Here is a 16834-nt window from a genome sequence, read left to right as displayed (position 1 = left end):
TTAGCACATTTTCAAAATCAATTGGGTTTAGATATATCTAAACAATAATTACACTTATTTACACCAAGCCCACTTACCAATTATTCCACTTTAAACTTATATAATCAATCAGACAAACGAGACGTTTAAATATGCTCGGCAATCAGTTAAGTGCAGGGTATATCAGAAAGAAAGAAAATCCAAAAAAAACACCATAATTATATGAGTTCGAAACGCGGCCCAAATCGCAAAATGCAGTCAAGCATTGCAAGTGCTTTTGTCCCGGCCAAGAGACTTGTGCTATAAGCCAAGCAAACAAGTCTACAAATAACTGACCTGCCCAAAATAACCAGGCGGTCCAAAAGTGAAAGTCAATTGTTGTTGTTAAATACAGTTAGGTGCGGGATGGGGGCGGTTGGAGGGGAGGCTGTTAGCTGGTAGCTGCAGCATCAGGCGAATTGCGTATTTAACTGAAATGAATTTGCCGCAATTGGGAGAGTAAATTAAACAATTTTATTGCACACACTCCAAAAATGGATTGCTTGCAATCAAAAGACGACAATAAACCCGTTGAAAAGATTAGCTTCCTGCTAAAAACAAACCGCAAAAAACCGCTTAACCATTTTGGCCAACCAATTAATGCAGCTGCTTCTTGATTTGATCAGTTTGATTTAGCTTAAGGTTATGCTGAGTTTTCAAGTTTAACCACATTCGTTTGTTTTCATTGATTATCCCATTTCTCATGCCTGCTCTTTTCCATTCCCATTTCCCCATTCCTCTTGCCCCATTCAAAATCGTTTTTCTTTTTTATTTTCTTGTTTATGTTGTGCGTTTTGTTTTTATCATCAATTTCTTTGGTATTTTAACCTCTTTTGCGGTCTTTTGCTTTTGAACTCTTTATTGATTAACTCGCGCTTTTCGTTTGCATTTCAAACTGATTTGCATTAGAAATATTTGTTCCATTAATTAAATTGTTTTATAAGACCTAACTCAATATTAATGTTAGCCCATTCAAATATATAGATGAGCTAATCGATTATATATTTTATATATTAAAACATCCATCAATATTGAGAAAATGTGTTTGTTGTGTAAGGAAAAGTTGGGTAAATAAGTTAATAATAAAAAATACAAAAGCTGAGTCTATTTTGGCATATTCATCTGTCTGCTTGATCTCAGAGATTATAAGAGCTGGAGATTTCAAATTTTGATTAAAGTTCTCATTTAACGCATTTAAATCTCATTTCATTTTATCGAAAACTGCCCCCGTTTCGCATTTATCGATAAGAATCGATAAAACCACAATTTGATATATATTTTCTTACTCTTCGATATAGATTTATATATCTTGCAAGAATACTGATCATAGAAATAGAACAAAGAAAGAGAGAAGACCTTTTACCCAATGTAAATGAAAAAATCCACTTTTGGACAGTTCCAATGCGATTTTATACTGCATTCACTTTGTCAAAGCTTTGTGGAAACTTCGTCATGGTTTTTTGGCTCTGTTTAGTTTAACAGTGCATTAAAGTTTGTAAACGCAGCTTTTGTGTCGCATTTGTAATACACAAGAATGTTGAGCGCATTCCAAAGAAACATTCAAATGAATTGCAAAATTTACAGACACAAATAAATGTACGAATGAAATAAATACCATAAAATGTACAGTTTGAGTTTGTTAAGTGACATTCGTTATTATTAATATTCTGTGTGTGGCTAAACAAAATAAATAGCTGCAAACAAAAGCGAAAATTAAAAAAAAACATTCAACCAAATATTTTGCAACACAAGAGGAAGAAGAAGCACAGTGTGGGCTCAAAATATAAACAATAAAAAAATTGTTGTCTGATAATTAGCAAGCCAGGCACGTACATAAAAAAAACAATGAATCTTTTTTCTTTTTTTTTGGGTTCTTGGGCGGCCACACAAAAACCGCAATGGCATTTAGAGGCTATATATATATATATATATAGCTGATATTTATCAGACATATGGTCTAAAGGCGAACCGTTAAGCAGACAACCAAATTTGGCAGTGGCAGTGAGTTAAAAAAAAAACAAAATAAAAAAATGAAGTAGCAGAAAACAGTTGATTAATTTGATTAATTTGCAAAGTTGGAAGTTCGAAGCGAACATGTTGCGGCATGTTGCAAGCTGACTGCCACGCCTGTTGACTCTGCGTCTGCCTGCCACATTGCGTCTTGAGTCTCGAGTGTAACATTAATTAGCGAAAATATCACATTCATTAATGACGAATTTTTTGGTTTCACATTTTGTTGCTCTTGTCGTATAAATTAGACAGGCTCAAATTGCGTTTTATGGTCATTCTTGCCACATGCTGCAAACCGACTGCAATTGCCAGACGGATTGCGACAAACACAAACAGAGATTTGGCCAAAAGCAACAGTGGCGGACAATTAATGTTTTTTTTTGGCCACGTTACAATTGCACAATCTGGCCAAGAGGCGGAAGAGGGGAAGGAGAAGCTTTGGCTGCTTTGTGGCCCGTCTCATTAGGGCAGTGAACCATTTGACATATAAGGTGGCCCAAAGGCCTCCCCTCTGGGAGGGGGTTTTTCTAATGAATAGATATATTTATATTTACATATATTTAGTTATGGTATCGAATGCAGTGTCAGTTTTGAGACCTTCATCGACTCATGCTTTTTTGTTTTCGTTGTACTCATTAATTGGTTAACGCTTATGGCCACAAATAAATGATGGCTAACATGAGCTGTTTGAGCCATGTTTTAAGGCTTAAATTATGACCTTGACTTGAGCGAGTATTGGGTTTCTTCGAACAGCCTAAGCCTATTCCCCACATATGATCTATCTATTAATCTTAGCTAGCAACTAATGCTTACCGATTTATTTAATCACTACACTTTAAACGCAAATGGACAAAAAAATGTATTAAATAAACTAAAAAATTTGCATAAATACCAAAAGACTTAAGTCAAATACAGAGTCATCGATTTCCTTATAGTAGTGATTAGCTGATTAAAGAAAGATAAATACCCAACGAGAAATTCGCAAAAAAAAGGTGTTAAAAATCGCGACATTTTAACGTCAAGATCAAAATCATCATAATGATTATTACGCTGATGAATATACGAAAATTTGAAGTTTTGTTGTTTTTTCGGCTTTTTTCGTCTTTTATTTGGGCTATTTATCTATATGATTTTCATGGTTTCGAGGCAAAGCAAATAAAATCGCATTAAAAACGCTCGTTACAGGGGCGGTGGCCAAGACTGGAAATAGGAGTCCAAGCTGCAAATAAATAAAAAAAAAAACGATTCAATAAATCAACTCAATTGTTGTCTTTGCTGAGGCAATTAAAGTCAGGTCTATCACAATAATAATCATAATGATTATAATGATTTGATATTATGATCTGGCCGTATAAACATCATCTGTATTGCGGACCAAATTTAAAGGCCTTGTGCGAATTTTAAGCAACCAAAAAAATATTCGAATATGAAACTGAGTGCAAATGTCGTTTTAAACAAACCTAGACTCATTTAAAGTAAGTCTGTAAAATGCAGGCAAAATAAAAATAAGCAAATCACTCACCGTCAACAGCAATAATGGAATAATCTCTCAAAGTTGTCTCATTTTCTTTCGACACAGCATCGATTAAATTGTTTACACTCGGCAAATTACACTGTAAAATATACAAAAAATTACAAACATATTAGAATAAAAGGAACATGAAAAACAACTCTCTTAGCTACTAAGCTTTTCAAACATATTTTACATTTTTTAAACGCACTTTGCAATCAAAGCCACAGCACAGTAAATTAAAATGTGAAGCCAGTTGGCTGTGGAAGTGAAGTGAACTACTTAATTAAATGGCATGTTTTCGAATCGATATCATTATCATGGACTAACCGAGGCATCAATTTCAATAAACGCCATCAGGCTATAGCAGCAGCAGCATCAGCAGCAGCAGCAGCAAACAAATTGAGTTCAATTTGAAACTGAAACTTTCCAAGCGGTTTATTTTTCTTTTTTCTTCTTTTTATATTAACTGTTTTTGCGGCAGCTGCCAATTAAAAACGTAATTATGTTAATCTTAATTATGCATATTTGCATATGTGCAGATATTTGTATATGTATGCGTAATTACTCCTACTGATTAAAGGCGACGGCATTTTATTAATATTATTTTGAGCGCACAATGTAAATTGCGCATACGCCGCGTAAGCCATTGAACTTGTCATCAGCATCTTTTCCCAGCTGCAAACGGATTTCGGATTTTTTTCTCCTTCGCTAATGAATAATTAAAGGCATTTGGAAGGAGTTCATGAAACCCATGAAACTCGAATATTACATTATTGATTAATCATAATTCATGCAGTTGTAAGTTCCGTGTAACTATTTGATTTATGAGAGTTGTGATTTATTCATGTTGTTTGTTTTCTGTTGCAGCAAGTTGATTAGCTGTAAATGCAAATTGTTATAGGGATTTGTGGGTGTTTTGAATGGGGATTTGTTTCGGGGACTTAAGCCGATTGATTTATGACATCGATTGACAAGTAAAGCATACTATTTGAGTTGTTATAGAATTGACTGATGATAAATATGAAAAAAGTTTACTTTATTATATGATTGTTGGAATGATCATTAGAATAATCAAATTTAAAAACCATTAAAGCACTTCAAATTAAACTAAATATAATTTTAGCTTAAACTTTTTATATTTTCTAAGTAAAATATGATCGTAGAACTGAATGAAGAAACAATTATTTTTATAATCAACTTAATATGATTTTAAGTGTTGTTTGGTTGTTTGGCTTTTATAAATATAAATATAAATATATATATAAATATCCACCTATTTATTATACAAATATAATTGTCTGTGATTTCAAAATATGAGAATTATTAAAATACTTTAAAATCACAAATAAAATAGTAACAACAATAATTTAATACATTTATGTGTGTATATATATGTGTGTGTGTGTGTATGTATGTGAGTATTTGTGTTGCTAAAAGCGAATTCGAAAAAAGTCACATATGCGTGACAAGCACACCCAATCTGAGATCCCAGTTCTCAGATCTTTTCATGTTCGACTACACCTTCCACTCGTCCCACGTTCCGTTCTACAGTAGACACCCACACACAAAAATATACAGAGCTTGCTCGATGATGCCTCAAGTTCAAGATACAAAATGTGTACACTTAATTTTTGGTGTGTGTGCTTGTGTGTGTGTTTGTGTGTGTGTACATTGTGCATTGTTATTGTCTATTGGCCAGAGAAAAAAGATTTGTTTCTTGTTTTTTGCACTTCCGCACTGGAAAACATCTGAGTCTCAGATGCAAAAGATGAAGATACTCGAAGTGTGTTGTGTGTGTGTGTGTGTGTATTGTGTGTGTTGTTTGTTGTGGGTTGCGTTTTTCACAGCGCTTATCACACACTTCATTAAGTTTGTTTCGCTTTTCATTTTGCATGCTGCACTGAGTCGTAATTATATCTTCGTGTGTATCTGTCAGATACCCCAACAAGTTTCACTTTTTCTTCTGCTATTGCAACATGTGCAACAAGTGCATGCTGCACTTGAAACCGAAAAACTACAACGGCAACAACAACTGAAACAACAGCTAAACACAAAATTGAAAATTTGCCACGCGTGAAAAAACTTAGGCTCAGTTAATTCTGCGTCCATGTATCTGTGAGATACAGTTTTTTGTCTATTATTCGTTAGTTGTTTAACAGGCAACAGTTTGTTGCCATTTAGCTGTTGGTGCTTTTTAACGCTTCGTTAACAAAAATAACAACAAATATTAGAAACCACACAAAATACAAAAAATAACCTTTATTTTTATGGCTGCCGCAGCTGAAATCATTAAATCATTTAATGTACCACGAAACCGAAGGAAAACTGAATGAAAACTGTTTAATGTGATCAAAAGTGATTTCTAAACTAAACACACGAAACTAGATTAAGCGGATATCACAATTCTGATTATGAGTATCTAATGTGACTAATTATAAATTATTAACTAGAACGTGCAAATGACTGCTAATGATGTAAGCATGAAAATCACATTCAAAGTGTAGATTAAATGTGTTGTAATGAAAATGAGCGATGAATTAAATATAAGCAGCATTTTGTGGTCTGAGAAACATGTATGAATAATTAGTTAGACTTTCATTTTAATAAGTTAAGAATTTGTCACGTGAACCAATTAAAAATCGGCGTAAGAGTAAAATGATAAGCAGAAGGAAGCATCTCCAATCCCATAAGGTATGTCTGTATGAAAAAGTTAATGTCAGATATTATAATAGGTAGAAACTTTAAATTTTCAATATATGTATTTAATTTTATCCATAACTGAACACAAAAACAAGCCTAATTATGAATATATAGCCCCCCTATTGATATACTCGTATATTGAACTATTATTAATCAACAGAGAAACTTTCATTAAAACGAATAAGTAACACAGAATGAAAACATTTTCTTAATATAATATTTTCTGCACGCCTCCAAGCTTTTTCTAGATTTAATAAAAGAATAATTATGCTTTATATTTCACAATATATTATTTCCCAAATATTATGCCCAACTTGAATGTTTCTTAACCCTTAGCCCAACATTATGCCAATTATGATATAATGGAGCTTTCTTTTAGTTTGTCAATTAAAACTGTTAAAAATTTTAATAATTTTCGCAGCGCACCCACAAAAAACAGAAAAACAATGTGCAAAAAGGTTTTGATGCACGAAAACAACAAAGCAAAAATTGGGCAAGCTTAGCATAAAAATCAACAAAAAACAAAAGAAGACAAACAGCAATCAACAAAAACAAATTAAAACTCGTCAAAGATAAACAAAAGCCCAAAAAACTAAATATAAAAGCAAACTGCAAACACAGCTCAAAACCATAAAAAAAATTAAAGATTTGACCAATTTAAGACAAAGTTGGAGATGGCGTTGCAGTTTTGTTTTCTTGTTGTTGTTCTTGTTGTTGCTATTGTTGTAATTTTAAATGATGTTTTATGCCAGTGCCACTTGAACTCTTCAGCATCTTTTGACGCAGCTTCAGCTTCATCTGCAACTTGATGATTTAAGATTTGCTGTTGTTAAAGCTGCTGGCGATTTGTTTTGGCCCTCAGCAAAATTGTTGTTGTTTTTTAGTTGTTGTCAGTCTTGTAATACAGCTTACTTACATACGTATTATCTTTGTTGTTGTTGTTGTAGTTGTTGCATCATCTGACAATTGTGCAATGAGTGCATTTAAGTATACTTATTTTATGATTATGAACGTAATCCCCATTGCAAGAGGGCCATTGATCTGGGCTTACGTTGAGTAGAGACTTAACTGATTAATGATTGAGAAATCTTTAATCTTGTCTTGTCACTAAAATATTGCAATTCTCAGAATTGCTGTACAGTAAAAAGTTTATTAAACCTACATGTTGCCACTGATTAGGACGAGTCTCTGCAAATATTTAAGTTAATGTTAATAAGATGGAAGCCAAGGCAGATGTAAGCATTATTTGGTCTAATGATATTTTATGTTTTATTTGCTTGCTTGTTCTACTAAATAATTTGTTAGCTCGGCTTGTTTTGTAAGAGGAAACACAAACACAGATTTAAGTTGTTTTTGTTGCAGAACAAAAAAGTTGCCTTAATTTCATTTCAAAAATGAATGGTGTCTTTTTTTGGCCTTCTCCTTCTTCTTCTTCTTCTTCTTCTTATATATATATATATAGAAAGTGCGCATATGGCTAATGTATTGTTTCCTTGTTGGGCGAAAAACTTTTTTTGCTGACTCGGCACGGAAAATGGGGAAAGACCAAACAAGACAAAATTTCTTAACAATTTCTTTGACTTGGTTTTGCGCACACGTGCGAATCAAACAATGGCAACTTGGTGTGTGGGAAGGGGATTAGATGGGGGAGGGGGAGTGACTGGGGAAGCGGGGGGTGTACACACAGGAAAACGACCATAAAGGTGCAGGTCCAATTGCAAGCAACATTTATCGGTAAAGAAACGTGTTGCAATTCGAACGCATAAAGCGATAAATCCGACCATAAAAAGACATATGAAAAATCGAAAGTGTGCACAGCAAACAAGCAAGGGGCAAGCGGCAAGCGGCAGAGGGAGGGGCAGTAGCAACAGAAAAAAAGGCGGCACCTGGGTGCAGCAGTAATCTGCATCTATGGTTTCTATGGCTATTTGCAGCTGCCTCGAACGCGTGGCAAGTTGCACAATGCAGCACAAATGTTGCCACGTATCAAAATTGGAGCAGAGATCAACGAGCTTCGCCGCTGCTTCGACACTCAAAGGCACCAAGGTGTGTGAGTCTGTGTGTTAGGCCTAAAGGCCCATAAGAGGGGGAGCGAAGTAAAGAAGGGGGGGGGGGGGCAGGGTGTGGTGGCAGCTGCACCCGGTTTCCGGCTGCCAGGTGTCATTAATGCATTGAACAAGCAAAGAGCCCGCGGCCCAATTGTGATTTTTTTTTTTTTTTTGCTATATGTTTGGTTCACATTGCGATCCCATTCAAGTATTTGGAACACTAGCTTCAAGTGGCTACAAACGTTTAAAAACCAAGCATTAAACGGTTGCAAATATTTAGAAAATTTTATAAAATTTGAAGGTTTGGCAAATGCGGTTATCGATTATTAGCAATTGAAATGGTTGAAAAATATTTCAAATAAAATAAACATGCATACCAAAATAAAATATATAGAAATGTTTACACAATTCAATGGAGTTGAAATGAGCTGAAACATTGTAAATAAAATAAATATGCATACCAAAATAAAATATAAAATTAACCGCAACTTTTTGTTAACTTTCATGTAATTTCCAGTTATTTCATATGAAATGCATAAATATTTATCTGCCGCAAGCTGACCTCAAAGCCCCGCTCGCCAAATGTTAATTAAATTTTTGCTAGCAATGATTAATTGACATCAATAGCTCTTTTTTATTGGCACTCAGCCGTAGAGGCAATTCAATTGTTAGCCATATAATACGTGAAACCGCAACTGAAATAACTGACCTACCCCAGCCACACACACACACACACACACACACACACACAAATGAGCCCTATCAAAATGATACGTTAGCTGATTCCAATGACGAACGACGCCAACGCATTTCAAAGTGAAAGTTGTTTGCATTTTTCATTTTTATTTTTTTGCTGTTATTTGTTTTAATAAATAAACGAATCGGTTTTTTGTAAAGCAACGCACCAAAAAAAGGGGGAGTAAAAAAAAGCTGAAAACCATAACAAAAATGTGCATACATTTTGTATTTACATTTGAAAAGTCACATGGCAGTGACAGAGATAAAAGTGTTGAAGTTTTGACCACTTCCAGCTGCTTAAGACTTGCCACTGATTTATGCGAAGAAACTAAAAACCTGAATGCCGGTTCAAGTTTAAAGGCGACATGAAAATATATATGTGATGTAATTTTCAAACATCTTTCTTTTGGCCAACAGTTGAACTTGGCAGCTATGCGGTTTCATTTTCGTTTACATTTTATTGCAATGCCAAACGTAATGAGTACAAAATTTACATATCAATGCGTTTTAAAATGCCCAAACGCTGAGTGTGATATAATCGGTTCGCAGTGAGCTGAGCTGGTAATTAATTAATATACCCAAGCGACCGCTGGGCGGATTCAAAATTGTTGTTAAGTTGTGGTTGGAGTCAAGTCAAAAAGTAGATCGACCTTTGCTGTACTATTTAATCATGCTCCAACTCCAACTTGTCTGTCAAACCAGTTCAAACAAGATTTGCTTGGCAGATCAAATCAAACTTGAAACTTGACTGCAGCTGTCAAAGTTCATGTAAGCTGTTGAGAATTATGTTAATTTACATTCATTTACATATGTTAACTAGCAGCATTTCAACAGTCACAAAGAAACTTTGGCTGAGTACTTTTCTCGTACTTTTATTTGATCCTATCCTGAAGATTCCCCGCTCTAAGATAAGTTGACAAGAGCAGAGAGTGAAATTATATTTTCAAATTCTCACCATGCACGTGTGTTTGTTTCATGTCGCAGTCAAGGCTTGTGTTTTAGTTGACAACAAGTTGAATTGGTTTTTGCCTGTCAAGTAAATGTTAAAATTATGTGTCTGGCAAACAGCTCGCTGACAATTTGGCAGGGCTCGTGGAGAAATTGTTAGATTGTTAACGATGGTCGTTGAACTGAAATAAAGCAAAGAAAACCTAATTTGGCAACAAGTTAAAGTACTGCTTAACTTTAACCAACTTCAAACGCCTTGCAACTGCAACATGTGTGTCAAACCTGGTCGGCAGTTGTAGACTGGGTCTGCAAGTCTGCGCTTGAGCAGACTCAAGTCTTGTAATCAGTCAAGACGCGAGCGCCTCACGAAGCGCATGCGCAACGCGTTCCAATTGGATTTTGAATAATATTTTTTGGATACGGCCTGCTCAGAAATTGTTTACATCAAAAACTTATCAGAAGTTTGGCCATGCCTGCCAAGCGCATTAACGGATTCTATGTGCCGCGACTGAAACGTGTTTGAAATTCGCAAAACAAAATCAAAAAACATAACTGTGAAAAGTTTATACTCAATAAAAGAAAGGTGTCAACAGATAAAGAAAAGCAAACCACAACAACCAAAATCAATTAAGCTTAAAAAGGTGAATGAATTTCCTGAAATGGCAAATTGGGTCAAACGTACAGAAAGTTAGCTGATTAACCGACTGCCAATGAATAACAATCAGCAAAGCCGACACTCGACCATCTCTATAAGAACAAACACTAAACTGGTGGGCAGACTTCTGACTTCAGACTTAATGCTTGGGCTTGTCTGGGGTTCTCACTCATTTTTTTGTTTCGACGTGGGTTTCCGTTGCAATTCCAATGTAAAGAAGACCATTTTTGGTTTAATGATGATGAAGTTCATCAAGTCTTCACAATTGTCTCGTTAAAGTCATACGCCCAGGCATGCAAGTGAAGAATCGCAAGGTTTATGGAGAAGACACTGCTGAGTCATTTCTTTAAGCACTTGCCATAAGATGTTCTTTTCTCTCTACTTTTGTTCGGGATTCTTCTCTCTTCGGTTGTCGTTTTAGGGCGCGGTAAATGCGTGACGCGAATTTGATAAGCAAATTAGAAGATTCTGCAAAGAGGTTCTATTCTTTGATTTAACTGCTCAGAAGAAAGCAATCCAGGTAGCTTTATAGATATGCTTAAAGTGGAGGAAAGTTTTTAGTGAAGAACGAATGTGAGATGATTTTGAAATAGCTGCTTTCTAACTACCTAAGACTCTTTGACATAGAGTCAGAATCGATTTGAGTAGTAAGATAGGAAATAAAATATCTCATGGGCCATGTGAATCATTCGATGTATATTTCCACTCCCTATTTTTCACATTTTAAACATTTTTGAAACAATTCTCTGCATATTTTTGAGTTCAAATAAACGATAATATCTCAGACAGTTAATTAGCGGCGATCGATCCTCATTTGTCAGAGATATCATCAACTGTGATGTAATTTATTTATTTATAGACGTTGGTATTTCATGCGAACATAATTCGCATAATTTGCAAGGTCGTCGAACACACATCAAACTTGTTTCTTTTTTGGCCAAAACCATTTGACTCACTGCCAAAATATGCAAAAATGTAAAAAATAAAGAAGCGTTTGATTATTACGAATAATTACTGAATAATGATGATTAGCAGTTCGATGATCATTAACAAATGTATGCGAACCGAACTCGAACCGAATGCATTGGGAATATATGAATAAAGTTTGACGTTGATAAATCAGGAAATATATTAATGATACAAACAATGATAAACTATTAACTTGAAAAATTCAAAGCTTTGCTTAATAAAAATACAAAGCAGACCATTATTAAAAGTTATTGGAATAAAAACATGTCAACAAAAAAAAACATAAATTTACACAAAAGAATACTTTAAAGTCAACTGAAAATTGTGTATAAAATGGGTATAAAAAGTAGCTTGAAGTTGAAAAGTTGTACAAAATTAATGGATTAATAATCAATAAGAACATCGAATGACATTTTTTTTTTGGAAGAATGAATATATATAATTGATTTACGTTAAGCCAATTGAGCTGTCAAAAATTTGAAATAAACTTAATCTGCATATGGCATATTAAATATGATTAAATGACTCAAGAATAAATTACTGAAATGGTCGGAAATATCTTCATTTGATTGCAGTCTGCGTTTAGGCAATTTTAGTAGGCATTTTTTGCTAGCCATAAAAAGTGAAGGCATTTAATAATGATTGCTTAAATTTCTGTCGAGTTTACCTTTACTAAATATGCATTTATGAGAGCACTTACGGCTTTTATAGGCACTTTCAAAAGCCGTAACACGTTTCAAGCATTGCGGTTTGCTATTCATTTATATCAAATAAAATGTACTTTATGTTTGCATATCAAGGCACACAATTACATTATTGAGTACTAAGCGTTTTAGTTAAAAATTTATAAGTCAAGCTCAGCAACTAGCAATTGAGCTCTCTAAATTATGGGGACAACCAACCACCAACTTGATCTTGACACATTTGATATGCAAATGGAATTAATACGACAAAAGAGCAACCAGCCAGCAATTTTCTGCATAGGTAGCAATTAGCTAAATGTGGCTAAGCTCTTACTAAATGAATAGTTTTAGATATATATATAGTAGCTGCTAACTGCACTGCAATTGTCTTGGGCAGCACACATGACGTATACGTAATATGGATTTTATGCAACAGCAGCTGCAACTGTCTAACTGTCTGCAACTGTCTGATTGTGTTTGTGTGTGTAAATTCCATGCCTCACTAAGCGTTGCAAGAAATAATGTATAATAAATCAGAAAATGGGTAACCAAAGCCTGTTTTATTTGCGTGCATTGATACGAAAACAGTTTGAATAACTAACTGTAGTAACTATGGGCATTTCATATAGGTAACTGTATATAGTTATATATATCTATATATATATATTTATATTCTGGTATTTATTGTCTAGCATGACAATTTGATTTGCGTGCCAAGCCAAAGTCACGTTGCATTGTTTATATTGCAATTTATTTTGTGTATTTTATAAATATTTCTCTTGTTGTCGTTGGGAAAACAATATAAGCAAAGAAATTCAAAAATAAATGTTTGGGCGACATTGTCACCCTCATTTTAGCCAGGCCTAGAGACACAGACAGAGAGAGAGAGAGAGAGAGTGAGAGAGGTGGCGAAAATGAGCTCAACATGAAACCCATAGAAATGTTAATCGATCGTCCCAAGAAATTAAAACAAAAACCCATGCAAATTAGCAAATTGCACATGCCTTAAAGAAATATTGCATAACTCTACGCTTCAAATGGGCGTTACCAAAAAGCAAAAAGCCCCAAATAGCCAATAACCAATAACGAAAAAAAAACAATATTCAATATTCAATAACATATCTTCGCCGTATTAATGCTAAACACAAATTCAAACAACAGGTGGGCAGACATTAAAATGTTCAGTTTTAATAACCAGCTGCAATTTGTGAAGACGATGATGGACATGTGAATGTGAATGGGTTGATCAAAAACTAATTACAATTGTAGATACCCTATAATAAATATCTTATTTATAGAGAGGTACATGTTCATAAATAACAGAATTTTCTTTATACTCTATCAATGTTGACAGATCTTTTGTTATTTACCTGACACCTTTTTACTATACAAAATTTGATAACTGGACCTTCGATCTATGCTCCATGCTTCAGATCATTATTTATTTCTATTTTAAAATCGATATTCGCAAGATTGATGAAACAAAAAATCTTTTGTTAAACTTAAATCAAAATAAGTTATAAATAATTTATGTTGGGTTTTTTCAAGCTACGGTTTGGGCTGCATAAAGTTAAAATAGTTTTGTTAAAAAAACCTTCAAAAAATAGTTGGAAATATATTTAGATGTTCACGTCAAACAATTATTTTAATTTAAAAAAATGCACATATTTGTTAGCATTATAAAAATACCAAAACAGCAATTATTGTTAGCTTTAATTATGAAACTGTTATTAACACCTTATATAATCGAATATAATCCAAGCATATTTACTCTATTTTAGTAGTTGTTTAACTTATTTGTTTTGCAACTCAACAAGTTTGCATTTTTCAATTGCATTTATGTCAGTTTGCATTTTGTTTACATTTTTTTATCAGGAAGAGTTAACAGATTTTTAATTAAAAAGTTTCTGACTTTGTCAAATGCAACTAAGTACATAAGCCAATTACAGTTGATGGCCATATTATGCAGAAAAACTAATTAAACTTTGAAATGACATTTGGCTAGTAAATATTTAGAAAAAATACAAGCAAATAATAGAGAGTGCTCGACTGGGAGATGCCCTGTATAGCTTATGTGTTTTAGAATAGATCATCATGAAAATTATGTTAAAGAAATAAAGTTAGAGATTGGAAGATGCCCTACTTAAAGAACAAACTTCTGTGTTTTAAAAAGAATCATCAACATATATGTAGGTTAGTAAAAATGATTAAAAATCTATTTCTTACAAAAGCTAGGATATTGGTAATGATATCGACTATATTTGTACTCCAGCATAAATAGTCTCATAGATTAATCGACATTTATTGAAGCATTTTGAGGTGATTGCTTTGTTGCACAACTGTTTGTTTTGCTTTAACTATTTAAAAACAAGTAAACCAATTAAAGTCCATTTCTATTTAAGGAAAACTCGTAAAGATGTTTATATATGCTTATGGCCAGCAAGTTTGACCACAAGTGGGATAATATTGGTATTTGAAATCGCATTAAAGCGCACTTATTTATGTAGATGCAATCTCCATCAATTGTAGCACCTGTCGCTGTCGCCGAGCGAAGGTGAGCCAGTGGCTTTTTTGCGCAGACATAAAAATAAGCATATATATTTAAGATGGAGCTGTTTATGTGATGTGGCAGCCACACAGATTTGTGTTGACAACATTTCTGCGGCATTAAACGAGTTGATGGCCAGGCAGGAAGAGTTTGCCGAATGTGGCAAACAAAACGATTGCATAAGCGAGCCATTGAAAATAACAAAACCAGTTACGCACAACTCACACACTCTCTCTCTCTCTCTCTCTCTCTGTCTCAGTTTCTAGCACAGCCTACCCGTCTCTTTCTCGCGATGCGGGAACGCAGTCAGACAACACCGCGACGCCGTCGAACGGGTCCCAAACAGCCGCTGCCCAATGTGGAGCCCACATACAACATGAGCACCACTGAGGATATATACGGTACGACTCTGTTGCCATCGCAGCGTCGCTATATGGATCCCTGGGATCTGGAGAATTACGATTATGTGCGCAAGAAAATGGACATTGAGGTAACGCCGACTACTGCAGTCGTGCCCGACTATGAAACGGCCCTGGATTACGCACCGGAATCACATTCGCCGAGTCCGACGGCTGTTTACAACATGACCTTGTCTTCGACAATGCCACGCCCACACACGAGACGCCTCTCGCGCACCCAGTGCCAGCTGGAGTGCTGTCGTCTGCCCAGTCGCAGTCGCAATCGTCGTCTCAAGGAGCCACTCTATGCAGCCCGCAGTGAACTGTATGGCATTGCACCGAGCCGATATGATGACTATATGGCCACCATGACCAGGCAGCTGCATATCGACGACGATGATCAGCTGGATCAGCAAGAGGAGCTGTATGCGGAACAGCGACAGCTATACAATGGCTATGGAGGTGGGTTCTTAGATCAAGTGCTACATTTAAAGCTTGAACACAAACTTTACTCAAAAATTTGTACGTTTACAGGTTTTTCCAGCGCCAGTTCCACGGAGCAGCACTCGTCGATTGGCGATGAGATGCCCACAATGACAACACTACCACGTCGGGCGACAACTCTACATCGTCGTCCCCAGACCAGCAGTCAGCAGATCAAGGAGCACTCGGGAAACAATTACAACTCGGGCTATGGAACAGCACCGCTTCCGAGACGCAAGCGTAGCACTAACAACAAATCAACGAATTTGATGCAGGGTGCTCCGTTAGCATCCGCACCACCCGCACCACCACAGATTGAGTTTCCTGCACCGCCGCCGCTATCGCCCGCCTATGATTATTGCAATCCCTATGCTACAATGCCGTATTGCAGCCTACCGGATTGCGATGAGTGCCAGCAGCAGGCAACCTCGTTGATCTATGCAGCACCTTCCACACTGTACGGCACTTTGGCGGGCGGTAGGGTTGCCACCCAATACGATTCGACATCGCCCAGCGATTCGTCGCTCTACGCCGGAATTTATGCCCGTAAATTTGGCTTGAGCAAGAAGGGTCTGCTGCAAATTGATTACTCGTGCAGCTGGAATGACTTGGATCGCGTCATGGGTCGTCAGTACTGAGTGTGTACTGTACAGTAGTTCTTGGGTGTTTGGCTTAGTCTCTAGTTAAACTATTCGTAGTCTAAGGCGAGATACATTTGTAATTAACTCATTTCACATATAAAAACACACACAACAAATCAACCCGTACCAAATAATTTACATCGTTTTAGTATCGCTTTAGTCGTTTGCCCAGTCACGCATAACAAACGTGCAACAAAGTCTTCGATATTCATCGAATAAAGTTGAAATTTACAAAAAAAATAAATAAATAAACAAGTTCACAAAGAGGTTTTATTATATCTGAAAGTTTTCTTAACCTAAAGAAACTAGGGAAAACCAATTAAATATTAATAAGAACAACGATTTGTGTCCAAGCAGAGCCACAAATTATCGAATTGATTTATTGGGTTATTGATAAAAATTTAATAATTTATTAATTACTAAAAATACAAATGAAATAAAATTAATGCATGAAAAGCACTTGTTTAAAGCACACTCCTAAA

The 16834-nt window shown here is 35.3% G+C and overlaps 1 protein-coding gene across 1 annotated transcript; it reads left to right on the top strand.

The window, feature by feature from the left end:
- Positions 1-10350: 10350 nt before the first annotated feature.
- Positions 10351-16594, top strand: LOC6568990. Its single transcript, XM_001995096.3, has 3 exons — positions 10351-10616; positions 15090-15690; positions 15763-16594. The coding sequence occupies exons 2-3, from the start codon at positions 15123-15125 to the stop codon at positions 16347-16349; spliced, it is 1155 nt and encodes a 384-aa protein (XP_001995132.1). The 5' UTR covers positions 10351-10616; positions 15090-15122; the 3' UTR covers positions 16350-16594.
- Positions 16595-16834: the final 240 nt, after the last annotated feature.

Source organism: Drosophila grimshawi, unplaced genomic scaffold (assembly GCF_018153295.1).
Source record: "Drosophila grimshawi isolate 15287-2541.00 unplaced genomic scaffold, ASM1815329v1 contig_1367, whole genome shotgun sequence".
NCBI classification, from domain to species: domain Eukaryota; kingdom Metazoa; phylum Arthropoda; class Insecta; order Diptera; family Drosophilidae; genus Drosophila; species Drosophila grimshawi.
This window is presented reverse-complemented; position numbering and strand designations above follow the sequence as displayed.